Source organism: Haemaphysalis longicornis, unplaced genomic scaffold, assembly GCF_048455015.1.
Source record: "Haemaphysalis longicornis isolate Haplotype H1 unplaced genomic scaffold, Haemaphysalis longicornis Haplotype H1 scaffold_76, whole genome shotgun sequence".
NCBI lineage: Eukaryota > Metazoa > Arthropoda > Arachnida > Ixodida > Ixodidae > Haemaphysalis > Haemaphysalis longicornis.
The window spans coordinates 1,155,534-1,175,616 of NW_027526436.1; the positions used below are offsets into that span (position 1 = coordinate 1,155,534).

A 20,083-nucleotide genomic window follows, 5' to 3' on the forward strand; every position below is an offset into this window, starting at 1 on the left:
GTTACAACTGCCCAGCTCGGCCAGCCACTGTTGCTAGTAAGCTGTTGGGACAGGACAGAAATTTAGTGTGTCGGAGCACTCCGATACGGTGCAAGGAGATCGGTTTAATTTACATGTTAGGCAGAACTGGTAGAGGTAAATCCAATGTTGTGACGCTCCGTGGCACAGGTCTGAATTTTCCAAAGCAATGTTTCCTGATTCTTGACTACATTGGGATTAGGGAAGGGCAAAGTTCGTCTTTAAACACGATGATGACTAGAGGCCGGACTTTTAGGCGTTATAAAGCGCGTTTTGGGCGCCAACAATAGGCAGGCAAAACAAGGTTTTAGGCCCCCGACGTCGTAAATATAGGCACCATATTTCACACAACAACGTATGCCACCTGTTTCTACAAAAGGAAAATCAAAAATGCTATTGTTTATGATGGCACAAAGGCACCAAAAGTTGAACATAGCCGTTCCATTTTTAGAGAGAACTGTTGGACGATTGGCGATTCATTGGCATAATTAAACGAGTGCACTTCTAACATTAATGTTGAATGGCCTCTGCAGCTTGCTAGAGCATTGCATATTGTGAAACAGGCGGGAAAACATATGCTTGAGTGCTGGGAATATTGATTTGCAAAAGCGCTACACGTCTCCTGACGCAACTAATATAGAACAAAACCAGGCACAAATAATGAACGCGCCTGAAGGCGGTTTATTAAGATATTAACACGTTCTTACTTGAGGATTAAGGTACAAATCTGGAAAATTTCTCGCATACAATGATATTATCACGAACTCAAAGACGACGCAGTTGTCTTCAAGGAAAACAAGGTTATTGGAGCGAACTTGTGCTTCTCTAACAACTCAAATAATACAGAGGCAGCGAAACAGCAGTCAACAAAGTGACGTGCTCAAGCGAGCGTCGCCGATTCGAATGCCGCGGCGGCTGCTCTGCAGGATTTTATCTTTCGGCGCGGGTGTTTCTGGAACCGTCGATTTACATCCAGAACATGTCGTCTTCTACAGGCGGAAGCATGGCGTCAAGCATCGTAGTCGGCCGTCTTCCATAGACAAGCTCGAACGGCGTCATCTGCGTAGTTTCCTGGATCGTCGTGTTGTACGCAAACGTGACATACGGGAGCACTTCGTTCAAGTGCTCCCGTTCAACGTCGACGTAAATAGACAGCATATCTGCGATTGCCTTGTTCAGAAGTTCTGTTAGCCCGTTCGTTTGGGGGTGGTACGCCGTCGTACTTCGGTGGTACGTGTGGTTGTAGCGCAATATTCCTTGCATCAGCTTCGCAGTGAAGGCCGTTCCGAGGTCCGTGATTAGGACTTCCGGGCTCCGTGTGGCAGCACAACTTGGTTTATGAAGAACTTTACGACTTCTTGTGCAGACCCCCCCCCCCCCTCGGAAGAGCGGCGGTCTCTGCGTAGCCCGTCATGTAGTCTGTCGCTACAACATTCCACTTGTCCCACCACCATGAGGGGAGCGTGCGCATGACGATGATGTGCTTTCGCTTAAAGGAGTACTGACACGAAAATTTTACGTTCCACTTTTATTGCTTTTATCGATGCTTAATGGTCTGTCGAACCCAACACAGCACTTTAAATACTTCAACGAGCGATAATTAATTACATTGAACGTCCTGCAAATCATTTGTTTCAAATTCCCGCGCTTTCAAAGGCGCATAAATCGCGGCATGATCTCACCGCTTTGTGCGGGCGTCAAAACGCTGCGGAGGTTGTAGAGGGCGTTGCTTCGACCGCGGCGCCGCCGGAGCTGAACTGGCTGAACAACTGAGCTCCCTGAAGGGGCTAGGCCTACCATCATCATCATCATCATCACCCGCCTATCTACGCCCACTGCAGGGCAAAGGCCTCTCCCATTATTCTCCAATTATCTCGGTCCTGTACCAACTGTGACCAATTTATCCCCGCAAACTTCTTGATCTCATCTGCCCATCTAACGTTCGGCCGCCCCCTACAACGCTTGCCTTCTCTAGGGATCCACTCTGTTACCCTTAAAGGGACACTGAAGTGATTTGTAAACATTGCGGGATTACTTGCGCAAATTGTAGTCCGGAGTCCCCAGGCCATGTTTCGACCACCCTGGGCGCATTTACGCGATTTTATTTAGTAGAAAAATTAATTCGAAAATGCTGTCCTCCTCTCTTTACGCTCGCGCATTTTCTGCGGCGTTTTGGTGTGACGTCGCGAGAAGCCGAGCTCGCAATTGGCTGCGCTACTGCACGGCTCCCCGGCCTTCAGGCAGAGTCAGTCGGCCCAGCTTTTCGTCCGCCGGCCGCCGACCGCCGACGGGTCGTCGCAATTCGTTCGCTCAGTTGAAACGAAACTACTACTACTACTAAGTGGTTCGAGTGAAAAGGAAAGGAGATGCACTGGGGATATTATTGAGCCCAGCTGGGGGCTCACCTGCATACAACCCAGTGCGGGGGGGGGGAGGGGGAGGAGGGGTATATAAAGATTAGAGAGGAGAAAGGGAGTGATAAAGGGATAGGTAGGCGAGCAACAAGAGCGAGGAGCCTCGACGTGAATCCAGGACACGTTTGTGAATGGAAGAATGGGCCTTTCTTTACTTGGTTAGTTTGTACACTGTATCTAGCTCCAAGTCAAGGTCGCTTCACACAAGCGCTGCACAAGCGCACATGCGACGCTTCGCAGTAGGAAAATATAAGGCCTCTTGAAGGCGGGAGAAGAGTCAGCGAAATCAATATAGGTACTAAGGAAATAAAACGAACTGATATTTTTACCGTACAGCGTAAAAATAGGGTGCAGGAAGCACTTTTTTGCGCTGGGCGAACAAGCACAGCGGCCAGCAGCACGACTACGCATCTGCGAACGCTTTTCCGTCTACGAAATGCAATTGCTAGACGTGAGCTATTGTGGAAACTCGGGGGACGCTTACTGCACGAGCGCAAAACAACAAATAGTCACCTAAGCTGCTTGAAATGCCAAAACTAAATAAAAGTGTAAACTTGTTGTACAATATATACCTTATATTACCAAGGTCGGCGGAGCCCGTTCCGTAGCCGAGTGCTCTGGGGCGCTAGGTATGTTGCCGCAAGTGTTTTACAAGTCGCGAGTTCGAGTCCCCGCGGGTACGTGCTTTTTTTTTTTTTGTAAGTTAACTTTTTTGTTTTCCGCCGATGTTTTCTATATTGAGTTCACCTTTTTTTGGGCCGCAACGTTCATGGCTACACGAACTAGTTCACAAAACGCGCGCAGGCTGGCACTGGCGCGCTAGCGAGTTCTCGTTGGCGTGCTGTTGCCATAAGCACCGACTGCTTGCAGGCAGTGGGCACAGGCCAGAATGAACAGACCCTTGGCCTGGTGCGAACACGCTTTTTACGATACAGGCATGAGGGAGGCAAGTTCCAAATATGGGGGAAAAGCGCATGACATTTGGGCGTCTGCGGGTACGCGGAGGGCGTCCATGCACTGCGTAGGCCTCGGCTAGTGAATGCTACGATTCCAAGCCGTCCTGGGAGGCTTATCTTTATGCATTTTTACAGCTGACAACATGGCAGAAGCGCGGTACGATGATTACTGAGTTATTGAAAATGCCCATCCAACAACGCCACCAGTTGTGTTTTACAGAACCGAAACCGCAACCGAAACTTGTTTGGTTGCTCACCTTGGGCATCGTCCAATCACGGTGCCCGCTCCTCCCAACGTCATAGCTTTAGTTCGTGCGGCCGCCGCAAACCGCGCATGGTAGTTTTTCTTCTTTCGCGCTTTGTAAAATAATTACCGATTTGTCAACCGGATAAACGATGAAAAGTGTGCTAATTTGAGCCAGTCTACGCAGTGCAAGCAAAAACGGGAGCTTGACAAATTCACTTCAGTGTCCCTTTAATGACCAGCGGTTATCTTGCCTTCGCATTATATGCCCTGCCCACGTCCATTTCTTCTTAATTTCTACTAATATGTCTTTAACACCAGTTTGCTCCCTGACCCACTCTGCTCTCCTCTTGTCCCTTAATGTTACACCTATCATTTTCCGCTCCATTGCCCGCTGAGTCGTTCTCAATTTAATTTGAACCCTCTTAGTGAGCCTCCAAGTTTCTGCCCCGTAGGTGAGTACCGGTAAGATGCAGCTGTCATACACGTTCTTCTTGAGCGACAATGATAGGCTGCTATTCATTATCTGAGAATGTCTGCCATATGCACCCCACCCCATTCTGATCCTTCTAATTATCTCTGCCTCATGGTTGGGATCTGGGGTCATTGCGGCGACCATTGCGGCGGAAATCCGATGATCGCTTTCAATAAAAGTCTTGATGGCGTCTTCTGTTGCAACTCCGGGCTATATAATCGCTTCCTTTCCCGTGTGTGGAACTTTATTTTTGCCAACAGTGCCTTTCTGGGCAGCGGTTATGCCTGTAGCTCTGTCTACGTGCATCCGTTTGTGAATGCGCCGGCGCCCGCTCGCCGCTCGCGGGGCAGGCGGGCCGCGCGCGTGAAGTAACTTTACGAGTTTTGACGAGCGTTGTCCGCGTCACCTCTTTTGGCTACCACGGGATGATGTCACGCTGATGTCCATTTGCTGAGTGCCGCTCAGCGTGCTGCTCCGTCGGCGCGATAAAACAGATCCAATTAAAGTATGTTCTTCGCGTTGCAGGCCGCTCATATTTCAGCCAGGGTATTCTGTTGAGTAAAGGAATCGAACTGTGCAATAATGTTAACGCCCAATCGGTGTCAGTACTTTTTTAAGACGCAGCTCACGGCCCCTTCCTGATAAAAACTTTGCGTCGCCGACGCTGAGGCTCACCGCAGTGCCCTCGAGAGAACCCACGAGTGAGTGCTGCATCAGCGCAGTGCAGCCATCAGGAGTTAATGCTGAACTGCGAGTGAGGCAACTGGTCGTGCGCTTCGTCAGCCTCTGCAGCTAAACGAGCTGCCGGAGTGGAAGCCCAGCACCGCTGACGCCAGAACCCCTCCTGAGGGCTGAACAATGGGCAAGGCAACCGGTGCATGTGCTTCGTCAGCCACTACAAATGCAAGTTTTCTGTAACCATACAAATATGTCCGTCGAAAATTATTTGCCTCAACAAATTTTGCTCACTCAAAAAAGCTAAAGACTGCGCCTAAATATTGCATTAGGGAGTATCATAATCACAAACCATGTTTTTTTTCTTGTGTTGTTTGTTGTTTCTTGTTTTTAATTTTGGTTTGTCTTTCCCTCGTTTGCCTTGTTTTGTTCATTTCTTTCGTAATTTGGACAAATCACTCACGTCTTTTATTTACGTTTTTGCTTTCTTTTGTTAACCTCCTTCGATTATACTTAGGTGGCACGGGTATAGGCACCTCTGCCTGTGTACTAAGTGAAGTGCCATGTGCCATTGCAGAAGCATTAAATATCATGTCACGCAATAAACAGATACAGGAATCGCTTCACTTGCTTCTTTTAAAACCTAGTTGTGCTATTCCTGCAATTTAAGCATTGCGGTGCAGCGGTTCCCACCACAGCAACAAGTTGGAAGCATATCTGATGCCTTGGATATTCCGCTACAAGCTAAACCAAACCGAAATAAAAAATTACGAATATTACCTGGCAGTGGCAGTAGCAGAAAGGCTGCTGTTTTACAACGGCATTGGAGCGAAGAATGCAAATACCCGACCTTTTATTTTATGAAGGAATACAGTTCAGATAAATAAATAAATAAATAAAATAAAAGAAGGTAGATCGAATAAAATAAAGCATTCAAAACAAAACGAATATACAGGGCGCACAGCCTTAAAACACTTTCGTGACCGCGCCTATTCCCATCGATAGTATGCTATCGATGAATACAAATTTAAATTTTGGCGCTCTCCGAGTGCTTCTGGACCGCTAATGCCATCTAAACTATAAAAGAGCAAGTATTTTATCAGTTTCGCTTTCGAGTTTCGTTTTTCCGCAGCGGGAGGGGGGTGGGGGATTTTTAATGTCCTTCGCGAGTGGGGTGAGGAGATCACGTGGTTTCAGCAGTTTCAGTTATGGCGTCGCCGACGCTCGCGATGCTACGGCCGAACGCCGAATTTCGACGGATTCCGATGTATCTGAGCTAGAATGTGTCCATGACGGTAGCAGCACAGACACGGAAGACTTCGATTCGTCAGACTTCAGTACGGACGGTGAGACGACGTCAAGTCGCACTGGACCGTCATCAGGCATGCGCCGGTGAGTTTGGCTTTCTCCTCCGGTCGGTCTATCGCGGGCGCGCGCTGTTGTAAATAGACATTTGCAGCGTTTCGGCGACGTTCCGGCGAGACTGTTTGTCGCCGGCTGCACAGAGAGCCGAGTTTTCTCCAGGAAGACGGCCTGGAGTTGACCTTGGCGTAGCGCTCCGGAGCAGCGAGTGACTGTTTGTTGATATTTTTGTATGTAAATACCTTTTGTACTTCGCACCATCGGCGTCGTTCACGGCGTGGAGATGGTGTGATTTTTGTTTGTGCCACCGATTTTCTGTTCCTCACAAGGCTTGTTCCTAAACAAATATATGTGAACCTTTCTCCTTAGCTATACGAAGCAGAGATTCAAGACCATATCACCACCCATTTAACGGCAATGGCCAATATCGCGTGTACGGGTGTTGTGATCTTTTTTAAAACAATGTTCTTTCCCTAGATTGGAGAACCACTACCGGCGCGGTGTTGACATTCCCATAATTATGCTCTCTGCATCTGTCAGTTAGGATGCATGCGCGTTAGCGCAAAACTAGAGTCTTTCCTTTTCACGCTGTTACGTGTCTTGTCTCACTCATTTTGTCTTTTCTGATTCATTGTAGGGTTTAACGCGCCGACGCAATGCAGGCGATGAGGCGCGCCGTAGTGGAGGGCTCCGGATTAATTTTGACCACCTGGGGATCTTTAACGTGCGCCGAAATCTCGTGCACACGGGCGTTTTTTGCTTTTTCGCCTCCATCAGAAAAGCGGCCGCCGCGACCGGGAATCGAACCCGCGACCTCGTGCTCAGAAGCGCAACGCCTTAGCCACTGAGCCACCGCGGCGGGTATTTTGTCTTTTCTCTCGAGGGACGTGTTGCACCTACAAAAATAGCATATAGTAGGAGGCTGTGTAGGCCCTTCGATACGAAGCCCCTTTTGCACCCTTGGTGTTTTTTTGTAAAAACACAATAAACAGACCCGCACAACAATGAGATCAAAATAAAACTGCCCACGCTTTATTATGGCACTCTGTAGACGACACAACACACGAAAAGTTGTATTCCGATCACCCGGAGGTAGTTTCTGTGATTACTGATGCGTTTCCATTATAATACATCCAGCTCATTACAACACCAAACAAACTGACCACACAGTACATGCAGGCGGGTCGCATCTGTGTGTCCTCGCTTCACCAAAAAATATATAGGCACAGGTAATCCTGGCACTTAAGAGCCTATCGACGTGAGCAGGGATGTAGGCATTGACAACGCACTAGTCTTGATTCCTTCGCAAAACGGTTGCCACATTAACACAAATACATTTCCATGCAGTGGATACAATAAATTCCTAGCTAAACAGGTGGGTAGCTTAGGCGCAGCTGAACTGTTTGAGCAGGTTTCACAGCAACAAGGAACCACTGAAACCTCACAATTACCCGGTTCCAGTTTTTGTTGGTGACGCCCTGAACATAAATGGGATTAAGGGTGACCCTTCGTCACTGTCGTCTCCTCAGGACAGAATTGAGCTAGAAAATTGCTTACGACACTCGTAAATCTATGTGTATCGCTTTCTGGGTAACAGGCAGTTGACAATAGGCCAGTTTTCGTGGTTTGTGGATTCCACTGCCAGGCAGTATGGAACGACACAAGTCATGATTACATGAAAATGAGGAGAGCTACAACAAAAGCACCAGGCGCCGAGGCACACTGGCGTATTTTAAAATATACATATGATGTCTTATACGCATAGAAGAAAATGGGAAGTACGCGGAACATTAAACATTTGTCATACGATTGCATTCAATCGCACTTAAAAGTTGCCCTGTACAGCACCTGTACGCACCTGTCAACACGGCAAAGTTGTAGAAATTCGTTACTGCATGGACATAAATGAATTCACATAAATTCAGATATTTTTCACATCACACCAAGACGGCGTACATTGTCGGGAGTACCATTTTTTGTTATTTATGCCGCAAGCTCACTGGGCGAAGTAACTGTTACGACTTTGCGTCAGCTGAGTAATTGGACAACTGCAATTTCTTTTTACCTTAGGCCACCGAAGTCCGCGAGCGATATACAAGCTCCTGTAACGCTTCTAACTGAAGCAAACACTTTCGGGCTAATTCTGTGTGCGCGAGTCTGCACTTATCAGTCACAACATGCACTTCCTTACTTTTTTTTTAGAGTGTCCAAGTTATACCGGAGTTCAGCAAGTGCTTGTCCAGATGTTGGGTGCGAGGCGGAACCATGGCACCTGAGTGCAGACAGAAAAGGCTGAGTCTGCAAGCGTCGCAAGTTGTATGCAGTAGAGTCGTCATCTTCTCCGATTCCAAAGCCACCACCTCGGATCAAGTGCACCGCTCCACAGAGTCCGATGGGTTGCGCGGATCATGTCCGACGCCTTCTCGGCCACCATGATCACGGGTGCGTTGGTGTTTCCGGAGGGAATCTCTGGGAAAATGGAAGCATCCACGACGCGCAGCCCCTGCACTCCTTTAACCCTGCAAGAAATAACACACAAAATACAAGATTCCATTGCTAGCCATTGCTAGTGTTCTTTCATGCACGCAATTCTTTCAGGTCATCGTCCACAATGCCCGCGAACCGTCATTTCTCTGCAACTTGAACAATACGTGAATCTAGTCAACGTAAGGAGGAAAGTCACAGTACAGGAAGGGCAGAGAGGTAAACCAGGGAACTTTCCGGTTGCCTACCCGACGCATGGGGATGAAGATACAAGAATTGAAAGGAAAAGAAATTGCCCAGGTACATATTGAAAAAGAGAAAGAGATTACGAAAATTAGGCTGCTTTCAAAGTTTACGGAAGGAAAAAGGCGAGTTATTTCCCGGTTGGTTTGTGTCCTCGTCCGAGGACAGTACTTTCAATTCTTTTTGCACTTCTACAATATTTCGGCCAATCATTTTGCACACTCAGGCTTCCCCCCTCCCTCCCCCCCCCAAAAATACTCTAAAACTCAGACAACGCATGATAGCACTGCGTCTTTAGCTGGGCTTTCATTGTAAGTCCACACTTTTAGACCAGCCTTTTAAGATCAGCTTTTTAATGTTTTGAACTTTGTGGAATATTAAGTTTCTTCATATTTTGGGTCCGACACTTCCTTCTAGGGAATGCTAGCTTTTCAATAAAGGACCGTAAAAAGACACACGACACTGACCTTTAAGACACATTTTTATTCTTACTGAGATATTCTGAACCAGCGTGACACATGTAGCTGTGTAGGGAGAAATGCCATTAACTCGGAGACCTTAGCCCTGTAAGAATTAGAATTAGAAAATAACTCAACAGTCAGCAGTTAAACACCGGTCCCGTCACATCACAGTGCTTTAAATAACCTGTCGGTACACTCAAAGCCTCCAATGCCCAGTATTTGCCCACGGGAGACAAGAGTTCATCTGCCCGCGAAAATAATTAACATTGATCAAAACGTTGCCTCTTCCGGTTTAGGTCAGCATAATTGAAGTACTTCACAGCTTTAGTAAACAGGAAGAGGGGGAGAACAACACCTGAATGTTCCCATAATTTGCCCCACCTGGAACCGAAACTTGCAGAAATGCCGGCCATTTCTGATTGGGCTCGCGGTTCATGTGGAGTAAAAATGTGTCCCTGATCAATGCCAAAAAAGGGGAGCGCTGAAGGATAGCTAAAAGTCATCATAGGTTTGGAGAATCCCCCGCTCAAGACAAAATTGCTGCAGGCAATCAAGTGTAAAGACAGCAAATACTCCCGACAAACAAATGATACATGTCCATAGTCCAAGCGTTGGGCACGCCGTGAACCACACGACCATTTATTGTTGGAAAACCTAGTTGCATGGTTAATTTCCGCATTTCAGCTGCCAGCGGCTTCCCCTGAGACCAAGACACAAGTTGTTCACAAGATTCGGTTCGGGGATCCATGAAGATCGGGGATAAAAGCCAAAAAAAAAAGCCAGTGCCCTTCTACTCTGCGAAAAAGAATTACCTGCGAAGCTGTGGCCCGTAATGTTACAGTGGCCTTACCGTCTAATTGTCATGTTACTTGTTCCACGACACTTTGGATAACACAAGAGGTAGATCCGTTTCCTGTAATAATACGCCCTGCGTAGGTGGCGTTACTTCACTGTGCAACATACAATGCGAAAAAGCCAGCTTGCTAAGAGCAAGGTTATACTGATCCCCTTGAAGTTGACTGCGCTTCTTAACAGAAATTTACTGCTGGGAAGACACTTTTCCTGGGGCAATATAAATCGTCTTATATCAAAATACGAAGACTTTCGGACCTTTCTGCATTTTCAGTGACTTTTTGTTTTTCATACGGTGCAGGCGTTGCGCACAGTTTCATGATCTCGGGGACATGACAGGGCGCCGCAAGGTGGTGCAACGCGCGCGTGTGATTATTGTCTACATCACTCTTTGATCCTAGCTGCAGACATATTCGCTGTAACAACGTCGTTTGGTCGGAGTGTGAAGCCTTTCTTTCTAGGTTACAGAGGGAGGAAATGATGCGTCAGCAAACAAGAAAAGATAAAGGCGACACAAAACCGCCGGTGTGTGGCGCTGCAGGCGAGGGCATTCGAAGCAAGCGCTCCCCACTCCCGGCGCGGGCGCTCGTCCTCATTTTGGTGAAGCGAGTGACTTTCAATTTTACACGCGATCGTACACTCCGTAGCCTTTGATTTTGACGTCGCGTGCATATGAAGCTTGGCAACAAATTTTGGCGCCGCAGTCGCGGCGGATGTACTGCCCGTAATTGGACTGTCCTAAGGAAGGCTAGAAAACAAGAAAAATCATTGTCCAACACTCCGATGAACAGTTACATAAACAACTGGAGAATAATCAAGCTAACAATGAGAGTATAAATTATGCGAAGTACATTCCACGAGTTCGCTTCGTCGAATGACCCTCTAAGTTTCCATCTTCGCTATAGAGAACTCCACAGCCGCAGTAACCAATATTTTTTGTGTGCACGCGAAAAATATTAACAGCAGCAGTTATTAAACAGCTTCTGTGGAGGACGCATGGGCGTTGTCGGAATTTGAAAAAATGGATACCTTCGACGATCGCTGTAACGCATCGACTGCGTCCCACCATTGCTTACTAGTGGATTTTTTTCAAGTAACGCTTGAAATAGCTGACTTGAACGTCGACATGGGTTTGCTAAAAGCCATGCAGTAAAGCCCACCTGAACGAACTCTAACGGTGATGATTATGACGACGTGAATTCAGGTTCGCAGGCCTACCTGTAGGCCAAGGGTGATTGTTTCGGCCGAAGAGCTGCATGCGGATGACACATAGTAAACTCTACATTAAAAAACCTCTGATAACGATGCTGACGTGAATTCACGTCCCCAGGTTCATGGGTAAGCCATGGGTGATTCGTTCGTCCCAAGAGCAGACGGTTATTCAGGCATGCGCTCGTTAGCGTACTCATGCTCGCGATAACACAGGCGAAATGACAACGGCGGTACGCAGGGGTTGGGCCAGCAGAATTCGGGCATTTGGTCTGACAGGGATTTCAGAAGGTATTAGTTTACGGTTTCCCATGGTTGCAAAAGCTTCGCGTGCATCCTTGTTCCCGGTAGGGCAGGATTTTCAGTTTGTTTCCTTGATTTTCAAGCAGGACACGAACCAGCTCAATATGTAACAACGACCAAACGTACAAAGTTCAATCTCGTTGATATGAAAAGGCCTGATACGTTTTTTCTTTCAATTTCTGGCCAGCATTGCTTAGAAATTTTGCATTTTTGTGCGTTTAGTACAACCCCATTTTGAGCGAAAATTGGACACTACGACCACGGAAGTGGATCTTGATTAACATTTCTAGAAATGTTACCTTTATTCTTCGGTATAATGGCTTAAACCGCATTACAACAACCCACGGTCTGCGCGTTGCAGAGGCGCTGAGGCCGCGGCAGCGCCGGTTTGGCGGCGAAAACACCGCTGCCAGGCGAGGCAGTGATTATGATACAACAGCCGATGCACCTCGCAGTCTAGCGAAGGGTATCATAAACAAGAAAGAAGATCGGCAATGCTCTCGGTAGGAGCGACTTCCCTTCCCGGACCTATCGCCATGCTCCGTGCTTCCCCCACTGTTTTTAAAGACGATAGTCTTTCTTGGGCTCCTTAAACCCAGAAATTTTGGTCTGTCTGTATGTCTGTCCGTCTGTCTGTCTGTGACTCGATTCAGCCACCCGGCCAAAGCAAAACAATGCCTGCCCATTAGTCTTATATAGTCACAGCTAAATCTACCCGTCTATGTCCGGTGTAAGGTTCATACTTGTCAACATTGTTGAAGAAGAACAAGACATTACGCAAATATGAGACAGCAAATCAATACAGAAGTGATATCTGCAGTGTTCCTTTATTAAAAAATCAAACATGCTTGCTTTTGCGAAATTAAATACTTCATCAACTGCAGAAAAAGAATTCACTTCGCCGTCGCTACTGTCGCCCGCGCCACATAGCTTCTTGCGCCATTTTAAGAAATCAACCGGCAACAGTTACGCAAGGTTCCACTAGATAGGTTCCACGTTCTGCTTGCAACGCACGTGGAGTAGGGAAACGCGGTTCTATAAACGTTGAAGTAGGGCGCCTCGATTAACGAGCGTCTCCGCCGTACAGCAGCGTTCGCATCGAGACACCCGGTTTGGAGCAGTGGAACGCGGGAAATTTAAAATGATTAAAGCAAACCTTTGGCGTCTTTACCTTGGGAGGAGCGCGACGCAAGAGGAACAACATGAGAGGTGAGCGGCAAAGCGAAGGGAGGCATTTACTTCGAAATAGCCGATAAAGACTATCGTCTTTTGACGACATTTGCAACGAAAGGAGCAGATACGCGGCCAATTTTTTTATTATCTTCCTGCCTTCTTGCTGTGTTCGGTGGTGCTGCTGTGGCTCTGAATATATCTTCTTTGTTCTTCTTGGGCTGTCAAGTTGCGGTGCGCGGTGGCGCTGCCAGGCGTTTAACAATGTCGAGGAGAGGCAAGGCGCTCAGTTTAGCAGAAAAAGTAAAAAGTGCGCAAAGTCGAAGAGAACCCGAACAGGAAGGGCGTGGACATGGCCCGCGAGCTCGGTTTGTCCGCGTCAACGCCGAACACTATTGTCGGTCAGCAAGAGGAACTTCGAAAGAAGCTGCGAGTTTTCGGCCCCAGTGTTAAACGAACGCGAGGTGGGAAGCATGAGAACATGGCAAACATCCTGCTTTAATGGTTTTTTGAACCATGGACCCCGAACCAGCCATGAACCACGAATTAGCGGCAGGAGTGAACGTGGACGGGTTGTCGTTACGCGAAAAAGTTGACACATCGCACTTTCCTTCAGCATTGAATACTTCCAAGCGTCCGCGGCTGGTTTCACGTATATAAGGCACGACACAGATTGTCGTACAAAAAAAAAAACAGAACGTGTTGGGCGAAGCGAAAAATACCGCACCTTCTTTTTTTCACGTTTCAGAATAATTTACTCTTGCGCGTTTAAAAGAGGAAAGTGCAGCGCAAATTGACGAGCTACTTCAATGTTGGTCAACAAAACTTAGTTCCTGACGGAATACGCACATTTGCCTCCTTTTTTGGCCTGTTGTAATTATACAGTTATCGTTCGCATAATACGTTTTAATTCCCGGTCCCCCTGAAAAACATAGTAATGAAATTTCACTTTACTCCTTAGCCCCTGTTCTCTAAGGTGCCCCCTACCTGAGCTGGGGGTCGACCACCGTGGTGGAGCTGCCAGGTGGCCCCATGCGGCACGTGCCGCTGGGGTGGTAGATGGTGGCCGTGTACGTGCGGGCGAGGCAGGCCAAGTGTTCGTCCGAGTACGGCGCGTACACCTCGCACCCGGGGAAGTTGGCCTCGAATATGCGGGCGTCGTACTTCTCGAAAGGCTCCGACTGACCCAGCGCTATCAGCTGCTTCATGGCTGCATAGGGTAGGAGACAAGAGGCATAGATTTAACACACACTTTAAAATGATTTACACCCTCTTTTTCTAGAAGCAGCACCTTTACACCGTATGATAAGACATAGAAAGAACACTGTTGGCAAGGGCGTATTTAACAATAATACCACATTTAAAAGTGTGTATTGTGTTACTAGACAGATTTAGTTTCACGTGCGTACAGAATTAACATACGCAAACGTGACAAGTATATGTAGTCAACGCGCAAGTAGTTTGGAACTCTTATAGCTACGCGTACGCGAAGAACGCCGCGTGTAGCCTGCTATAGAGGTCCGCTGTATAGCTCCCTGCGGGAGCTATATAAAAGAACTCTAGGGTGATTATGATGATGATGATTGCGTTTCGTTTCCCTTTTGTAGCGCGTTGTTGACGTGTCATCTTACCAAAATGGACTAATATACCTATGTTTTATACTCTTGGTTTAATACTAGCGCTGCTTAGGGTGCCTGGATGCCTAGCACCATCTACGAACAGACACTTGCGAAGCCGTTGCTACGAGGCCGTTGCTACGACGACGACAAACACTACTTCGTCAGGCTTAACAGCTGGAAAATCGCCCTTCTATCTAAAAAACAGAACCTATTTGTCGCTTGAAACGTTATGGAAGGGTAAGAGCGGGCAACTTGAAGACGAAATGAACAGCTTGCAACCCCATATCCCAGCGAAAGATCAGCGACGAAGTTGTTATCGCTGCGAAGCGGGAGAACAGGGCGCTGCCAATTTGTTCCACTCGACGTACGGAAGCAATGTAAGGACCTCAACGTAAAAATTCGACTCTAACGTACGTCCGCAACACACGCATACCGTTTGCGTTCTGAAACTGCGCAATAGACAGTTTTAGTTGAGCGTACGCAGAGAGTTGCGCACGCACGTAGCGGCAGCGCAGCGCGCGCAGCTAAGTTCTGGCGAAGAAGCAGTTTTAGTTGACCGCACGCAGAAGTTGATGCATGGATAAACCAGCAGCGCCAAAATGCGCGATGCTGCAGCTGCTGCTGCTGATGATAATATTTGGGCTGTACCATTTGAATCGGGTGGGTGTGCCGCGAACACACAAGCCAGGACAAACACAAAGAGAAATACATGAAAAACATAACGACAATAACGCGGCACGAACAAGACACAAACATATGACACACCAAAAGGAAACACTTGACAACACTCAGCCACATACGAGAAGCAAACAAACAAAAAGACAGCATAACAAAACGCTGATTCTGAGAATGTACAATTAACGTCACGCTTTGTGTGTCACGCAGCGCCACTAAACGACAGATTGGCGAACGAAACATGCGGTTGTCGGCCGGAGCCAGACGTAAACCTAGCCAGAAGAAGCCGTAAACCAGTTTGTGCGGAGACGCCGTTCCTTTGTTCCTTTCGTTTCGCGGGCGAGAGACCGGAAAGAGGACGGGAAGGGCCTCGAGCACGACCCACAAAGCCCGCAAAACCCGTAACGCAAGAAACCCAAACTTGCGGGCGCACGAAAAGCGCGCAGCTCCCACTTGGGTACTGCGCATGCGCTCTCGCGCCCCCGCAAGTTCCTCGCGTGCGCAGAGTTGCTGCGTGCGCGCAACTAAAAAAGTCTATTGTCCCCGCAAAGCTCTACGTGCGTGAAGATTCTGCGTACGTAAAACTATGCCTATTGCTATGGTGTACATAATGAACGACAAAACACACTTAATTGTTTTTTTTTGTTTGTTTTTTTTTGCTAGGGTGTAAGAGTGATAGTCATTGGCAGCTGAAATCACCATTAAGGGTGTAAATGGTTTTACAGGGTATGATTCCGCCCACAGGAGGACTTAAAAATCGCCACCCAACCTAGCGGCCGATGTAAAAAGCGTTCGTGTACCCCCTCCCCCCTATAAATGATGTTTAATCCCAACTGAGCTGCAGAAACCAGAGGCGGGTTGCAGCACTGGCTGTTCCACGTGAACCGGCCAGAGGGTGTCGGATTTTTAAACATTTATTTATTTATTTATTTATTTATTTATTTATTTATTTATTTATTTATTTATTTATTTATTTATTCATTGAATTATTTATTTATTTATTTATTTACTGATTTATTTATATATTCCTTCAATTGAAAAAAGTTTAAAGTTTATTTATGTGAGCAGGATGAAATGAACCCACTTTCCGGGGGGCCCCTACGCGGTATAGCCGGGACTGTAGAAAAAGAAATTTACCAAAGCTTATATTCCGTGCTGAAACACCATTGAAGCCTTCGTAAAGTTACGAAACAAGAAATAGTAATGCTCACAGAAATAAATCAGGCGAAATAAAGATCAGTGGTTTTTGAGAACTCACACATTTCTTGAGGTGAAAACTCTCTTCTTACACATGCCAAAAATTTGCCGCTCCCTTCGCGCGAAGGTCGCACAAAGACGAGACTTCTGCCATCCCTCCCACGTAAATCCTTCTCCTTTCTACTCCGCGCACCTCCTATACTCACCCGTATCGCTCCTACCGAAATAAACATAGAGGAGGTATGCACAAGTGAATTCAATTTTCTTGTGGTCAACTGCTCGCGCCATCTACTGGAACACTTTGATGCTGTTCAACTTGGAACCCTGCCCCGAGGCCCAGGCTCGGGCAAGCGCTTTTTATATTTGCTGGTCAAAACATGGTGTTCAACCCGAATTTCTTCCATTTCCTATCGCAAATATTGATTCGCAGTGCTCTCTCAATATGCAGTTAAAAGTACAATGGGGATACCACTCGTGTAGTGATGTTTTCCTTCAAATATGCCTGATGGTTTCTTTTTACTGAACGATGTTGACGTCAGGCATATTTGAAGAAAAACATCAATGCATGAGTGGTACCCTTACCAATGCATGGTAAGGGTGTTTTTAGATTTAGTGGTTTGGAGCAGTTTTGCCTATGTAAACAAACCTGTCGTTGAAGTATTCCTTTAACCTTCGGCCGGATTGGTGAATCAAGAGACAGACAGACAGAAATTTTCTGATGTAAGTGGCCCAACAAAGAGTATCGGCTTTAAAGGTGATTTTAAACACTGTCTTTTGTCGTGTCGCTTGCCTAGGTCTTGCTACCGCTGTTTGTTGAACCTCATACGTTGTGAAAGCTTGCTTGTTGTTTACCACACCTCCGCTTGCGTGCGTGAAACTGTAATTTTGGAACAACCATACCTTGATCCGGACACAAGGTGCGAATAAATAATCAACTGACATGTTCACCATTTCCTTCCATACCTTTGCCGCAGGCAATGTCATATTGACAGCTAGAGCAGGACCTGAGAAGCTTCAACCCGGATTTGACCGATGTTTCAAATGTTGTATACTGGAGTTACAAAATCCGTCTATAAAACCTACTTTTGCGTCATATCTGTTCTAACTACATGACGCATGCTTGTTCAGAAAATTCAGCCTTCCTTAATTAATTGAAGTTTTTTTGCAAGCAAACGAGCTGGCCTTTTCCAACAAATTAAGAACTGTAAGGTATCCACTTAGGTATATTAGCATTATCCCACAACTTTGGCTATAAAAACTGCGCCCTTTCATTGCTGTCATTTTATTCCCCCACCGTCAACGCTTAATTGAGAATCTAATTTCCGAATTTGTTGAAGTCGGCTTAGCCTCCATAATTTCTTGCCTTTTAGAAGGATCCAATTGAGAAACGACAAGGCACATTTAACACGAAAGTGTTTTATTCCCAGCTACACGAATATTTCGGTGACGTCATATCGCTCACGGAAGTGACGCTAGTACAATGAAGCAAGCGGCCTGTAAAAGGTGCGCCCCTGCACACTGGGTCGTCTTGCGGGGAGGCAATATTTAGTACTAAAGAGTGCGTTATACTCAAGGTTGTTCGTTTTCGGGTTTAATATTTTAACACGACAGTGTTTTATGCCGCGATACCCCAAGATTTCCCCGATGTCATATCCGTCACGGAAATGACGCACGCCAGTACACCTTTGCTTACGCGACACGCCAGCAGGACGTCGCTCGCCAAGTACACCCACAATACAGCCGCCGACCCGCAAATCATGCTAAGCTGCTGATTTTGCTGCACATTTCACTTTCGTGTTTTACTGATTCCTATGACAGAGGAATCAACCACAGTTTTTTTACAGTGTTCTCATCACACTGCAAAAAGATTAACACCGGTTTTCTCTATAACTAAGACCCTTACACCCAACCAAAAAACAAAGAAAACAGACCTTTCCACGGGTGTAATTAACAATAATATTCCCTTTAAGGGGAACTCGCCTCATCAAATTAGTAATTCGAGACCCACAGGGTTACATGATGATGATGATGATTGATGATTCCTATTGGTTTCCCCTTTGAAGCGGGGTGATGACATGTCATCTTACCAAAAAGGACTAATATAATCAGGTTTTACACTCTTGGTTTGATACTAGCGCTGCTTAGGGCAGGCACTAAAGCTTATTAGGCCCGAAATACTTTCTTTTCCCTGTTACAGGTGGTAACTGTCTTAGGCAATATTCCCCTCTCTGCTTTTCGTCCACCAGCATTCTAATCTTCTTTTCGTCCCCTCGACAGCCTTGAAGTTAACTTCCTCTCTGATACCCTTAAATCCTAGGGCTTCTGGAAGCCCAATATTCCATTCATGTAGATTTGGATGGATACCCTCACATTCTAACACTATGTGCCGCACAGTTTCTGTTTCTTTTCCGCAGACCACACATACCCCATCATTTTGTGAATACTTCCTCACAAAACTCTTAGTTCGCAGGCAACCTGCTCTAGCCTCAAAAAGCAAAGCACTGCCCTGGGAATTATCGTAGAAATTTTCCTTTGTGATGTTCATCTTCTCCGCCCTGTACATCTCTAACGACGTTTTAGCTTCCATTTTTTTCCTCCATTTATTCGTTTCAATCTGCCTTGCCTCTTTTTTGGTTACTTTGGCTGTTTTGGATTCCCCACTGTTCTTTCCGTATTTCGTCGTTAGCCCTCTAGTCTTCCTTTACCACTGCGTGTCCACGCTTTTCAAGTATAGGTACCTAAAAACCTTAGCTGCCCACCTTCGTTGATCCATTGCCCTCAACCTCATCTCAAAGCATATTTTACTCTGAGCTTCTCTAACTTCAAACGACGCCCAGCCCATATCTCCCTGAACTGCTTCGTTAGTTGTTTTTCCATGCGCGCCTAAGGCCAAAAGTCCTACCGTTCTCTGGTTTACTTCAAGGCCTGATAGAACGTCTGATTTTAAGCAGAGTACAGCATTCGCAAACGTGAGACCCGGAACCATTACTCCTTTCCACATTCCTCTTACTACTTCATATTTGTTATACCCCCACAGAGCTCTATGCTTCATTATACCTGCGTTTCGCTTTCCCTTAACCTTAAGTTGCTCCTCGTGAGTACTTAAGTAGTTATCCCCTTCGTTTATCCACACTCCCAAATATTTATATTCCTTCACTCTAGGTAATTCGCCTTGCTGGATAGACACTACGTCGGTGGTAGCGTCATTGAAAACCATTATGACCCGCCGCGGTGGCTCAGTGGCTAAGGCGTTGCGCTGCTGAGCACGAGGTCCCGGGTTCGATTCCCGGCCGCGGCGGTCGCTTTTCTGATGGAGGCGAAAAACGAAAACGCCCGCGTGTCCGAGATTTCGGCGCACGATAAAGATCCCCAGGTGGTCAAAATTAATCCGGAGCCCTCCACTACGGCGTGCCTCATCGCCTGCGTTGCGTCGGCGCGTTAAACCCTACAATCAAATCAATCAAAACCATTATTCCCGATTTTTCTGCACTGAAATTTAACCCGAGGTCAGTGGCTTCCTGGCCGCAAATATTTATTAGCCGCTGCATATCGGTTTGGTTATCAGCTAAAAGAACAATGTCGTCTGCGTATAACATTCCCGGAATATGGTGTTGTACCACTTTGCCTTGCAGCATATGGATTAGGCTAAACCCTACTTGACTTTCTTCCAATTTCTTTTCTAACCCTGCCATGTAAAGCATGACCAGTACAAAGCATAGTGTACTG

The 20,083-nt window shown here is 46.7% G+C and overlaps 1 protein-coding gene across 1 annotated transcript in view; it reads right to left on the reverse strand.

Annotated features, from left to right (window-relative positions):
• Positions 1 to 8,351: 8,351 nt before the first annotated feature.
• Positions 8,352 to 20,083, reverse strand: part of LOC144148095 (glucose dehydrogenase [FAD, quinone]-like) — a 39,890-nt gene continuing 28,158 nt past the window's right edge. Inside the window, exons 10-11 of the mRNA XM_077679683.1 lie at positions 13,854 to 14,076; positions 8,352 to 8,663 (exon numbers count right to left, since the gene is read on the reverse strand). Coding sequence (XP_077535809.1) covers positions 8,477 to 8,663; positions 13,854 to 14,076 — 410 coding nt within the window. The 3' untranslated portion in view covers positions 8,352 to 8,476. The remainder of the gene's footprint in view (positions 8,664 to 13,853; positions 14,077 to 20,083) is intronic.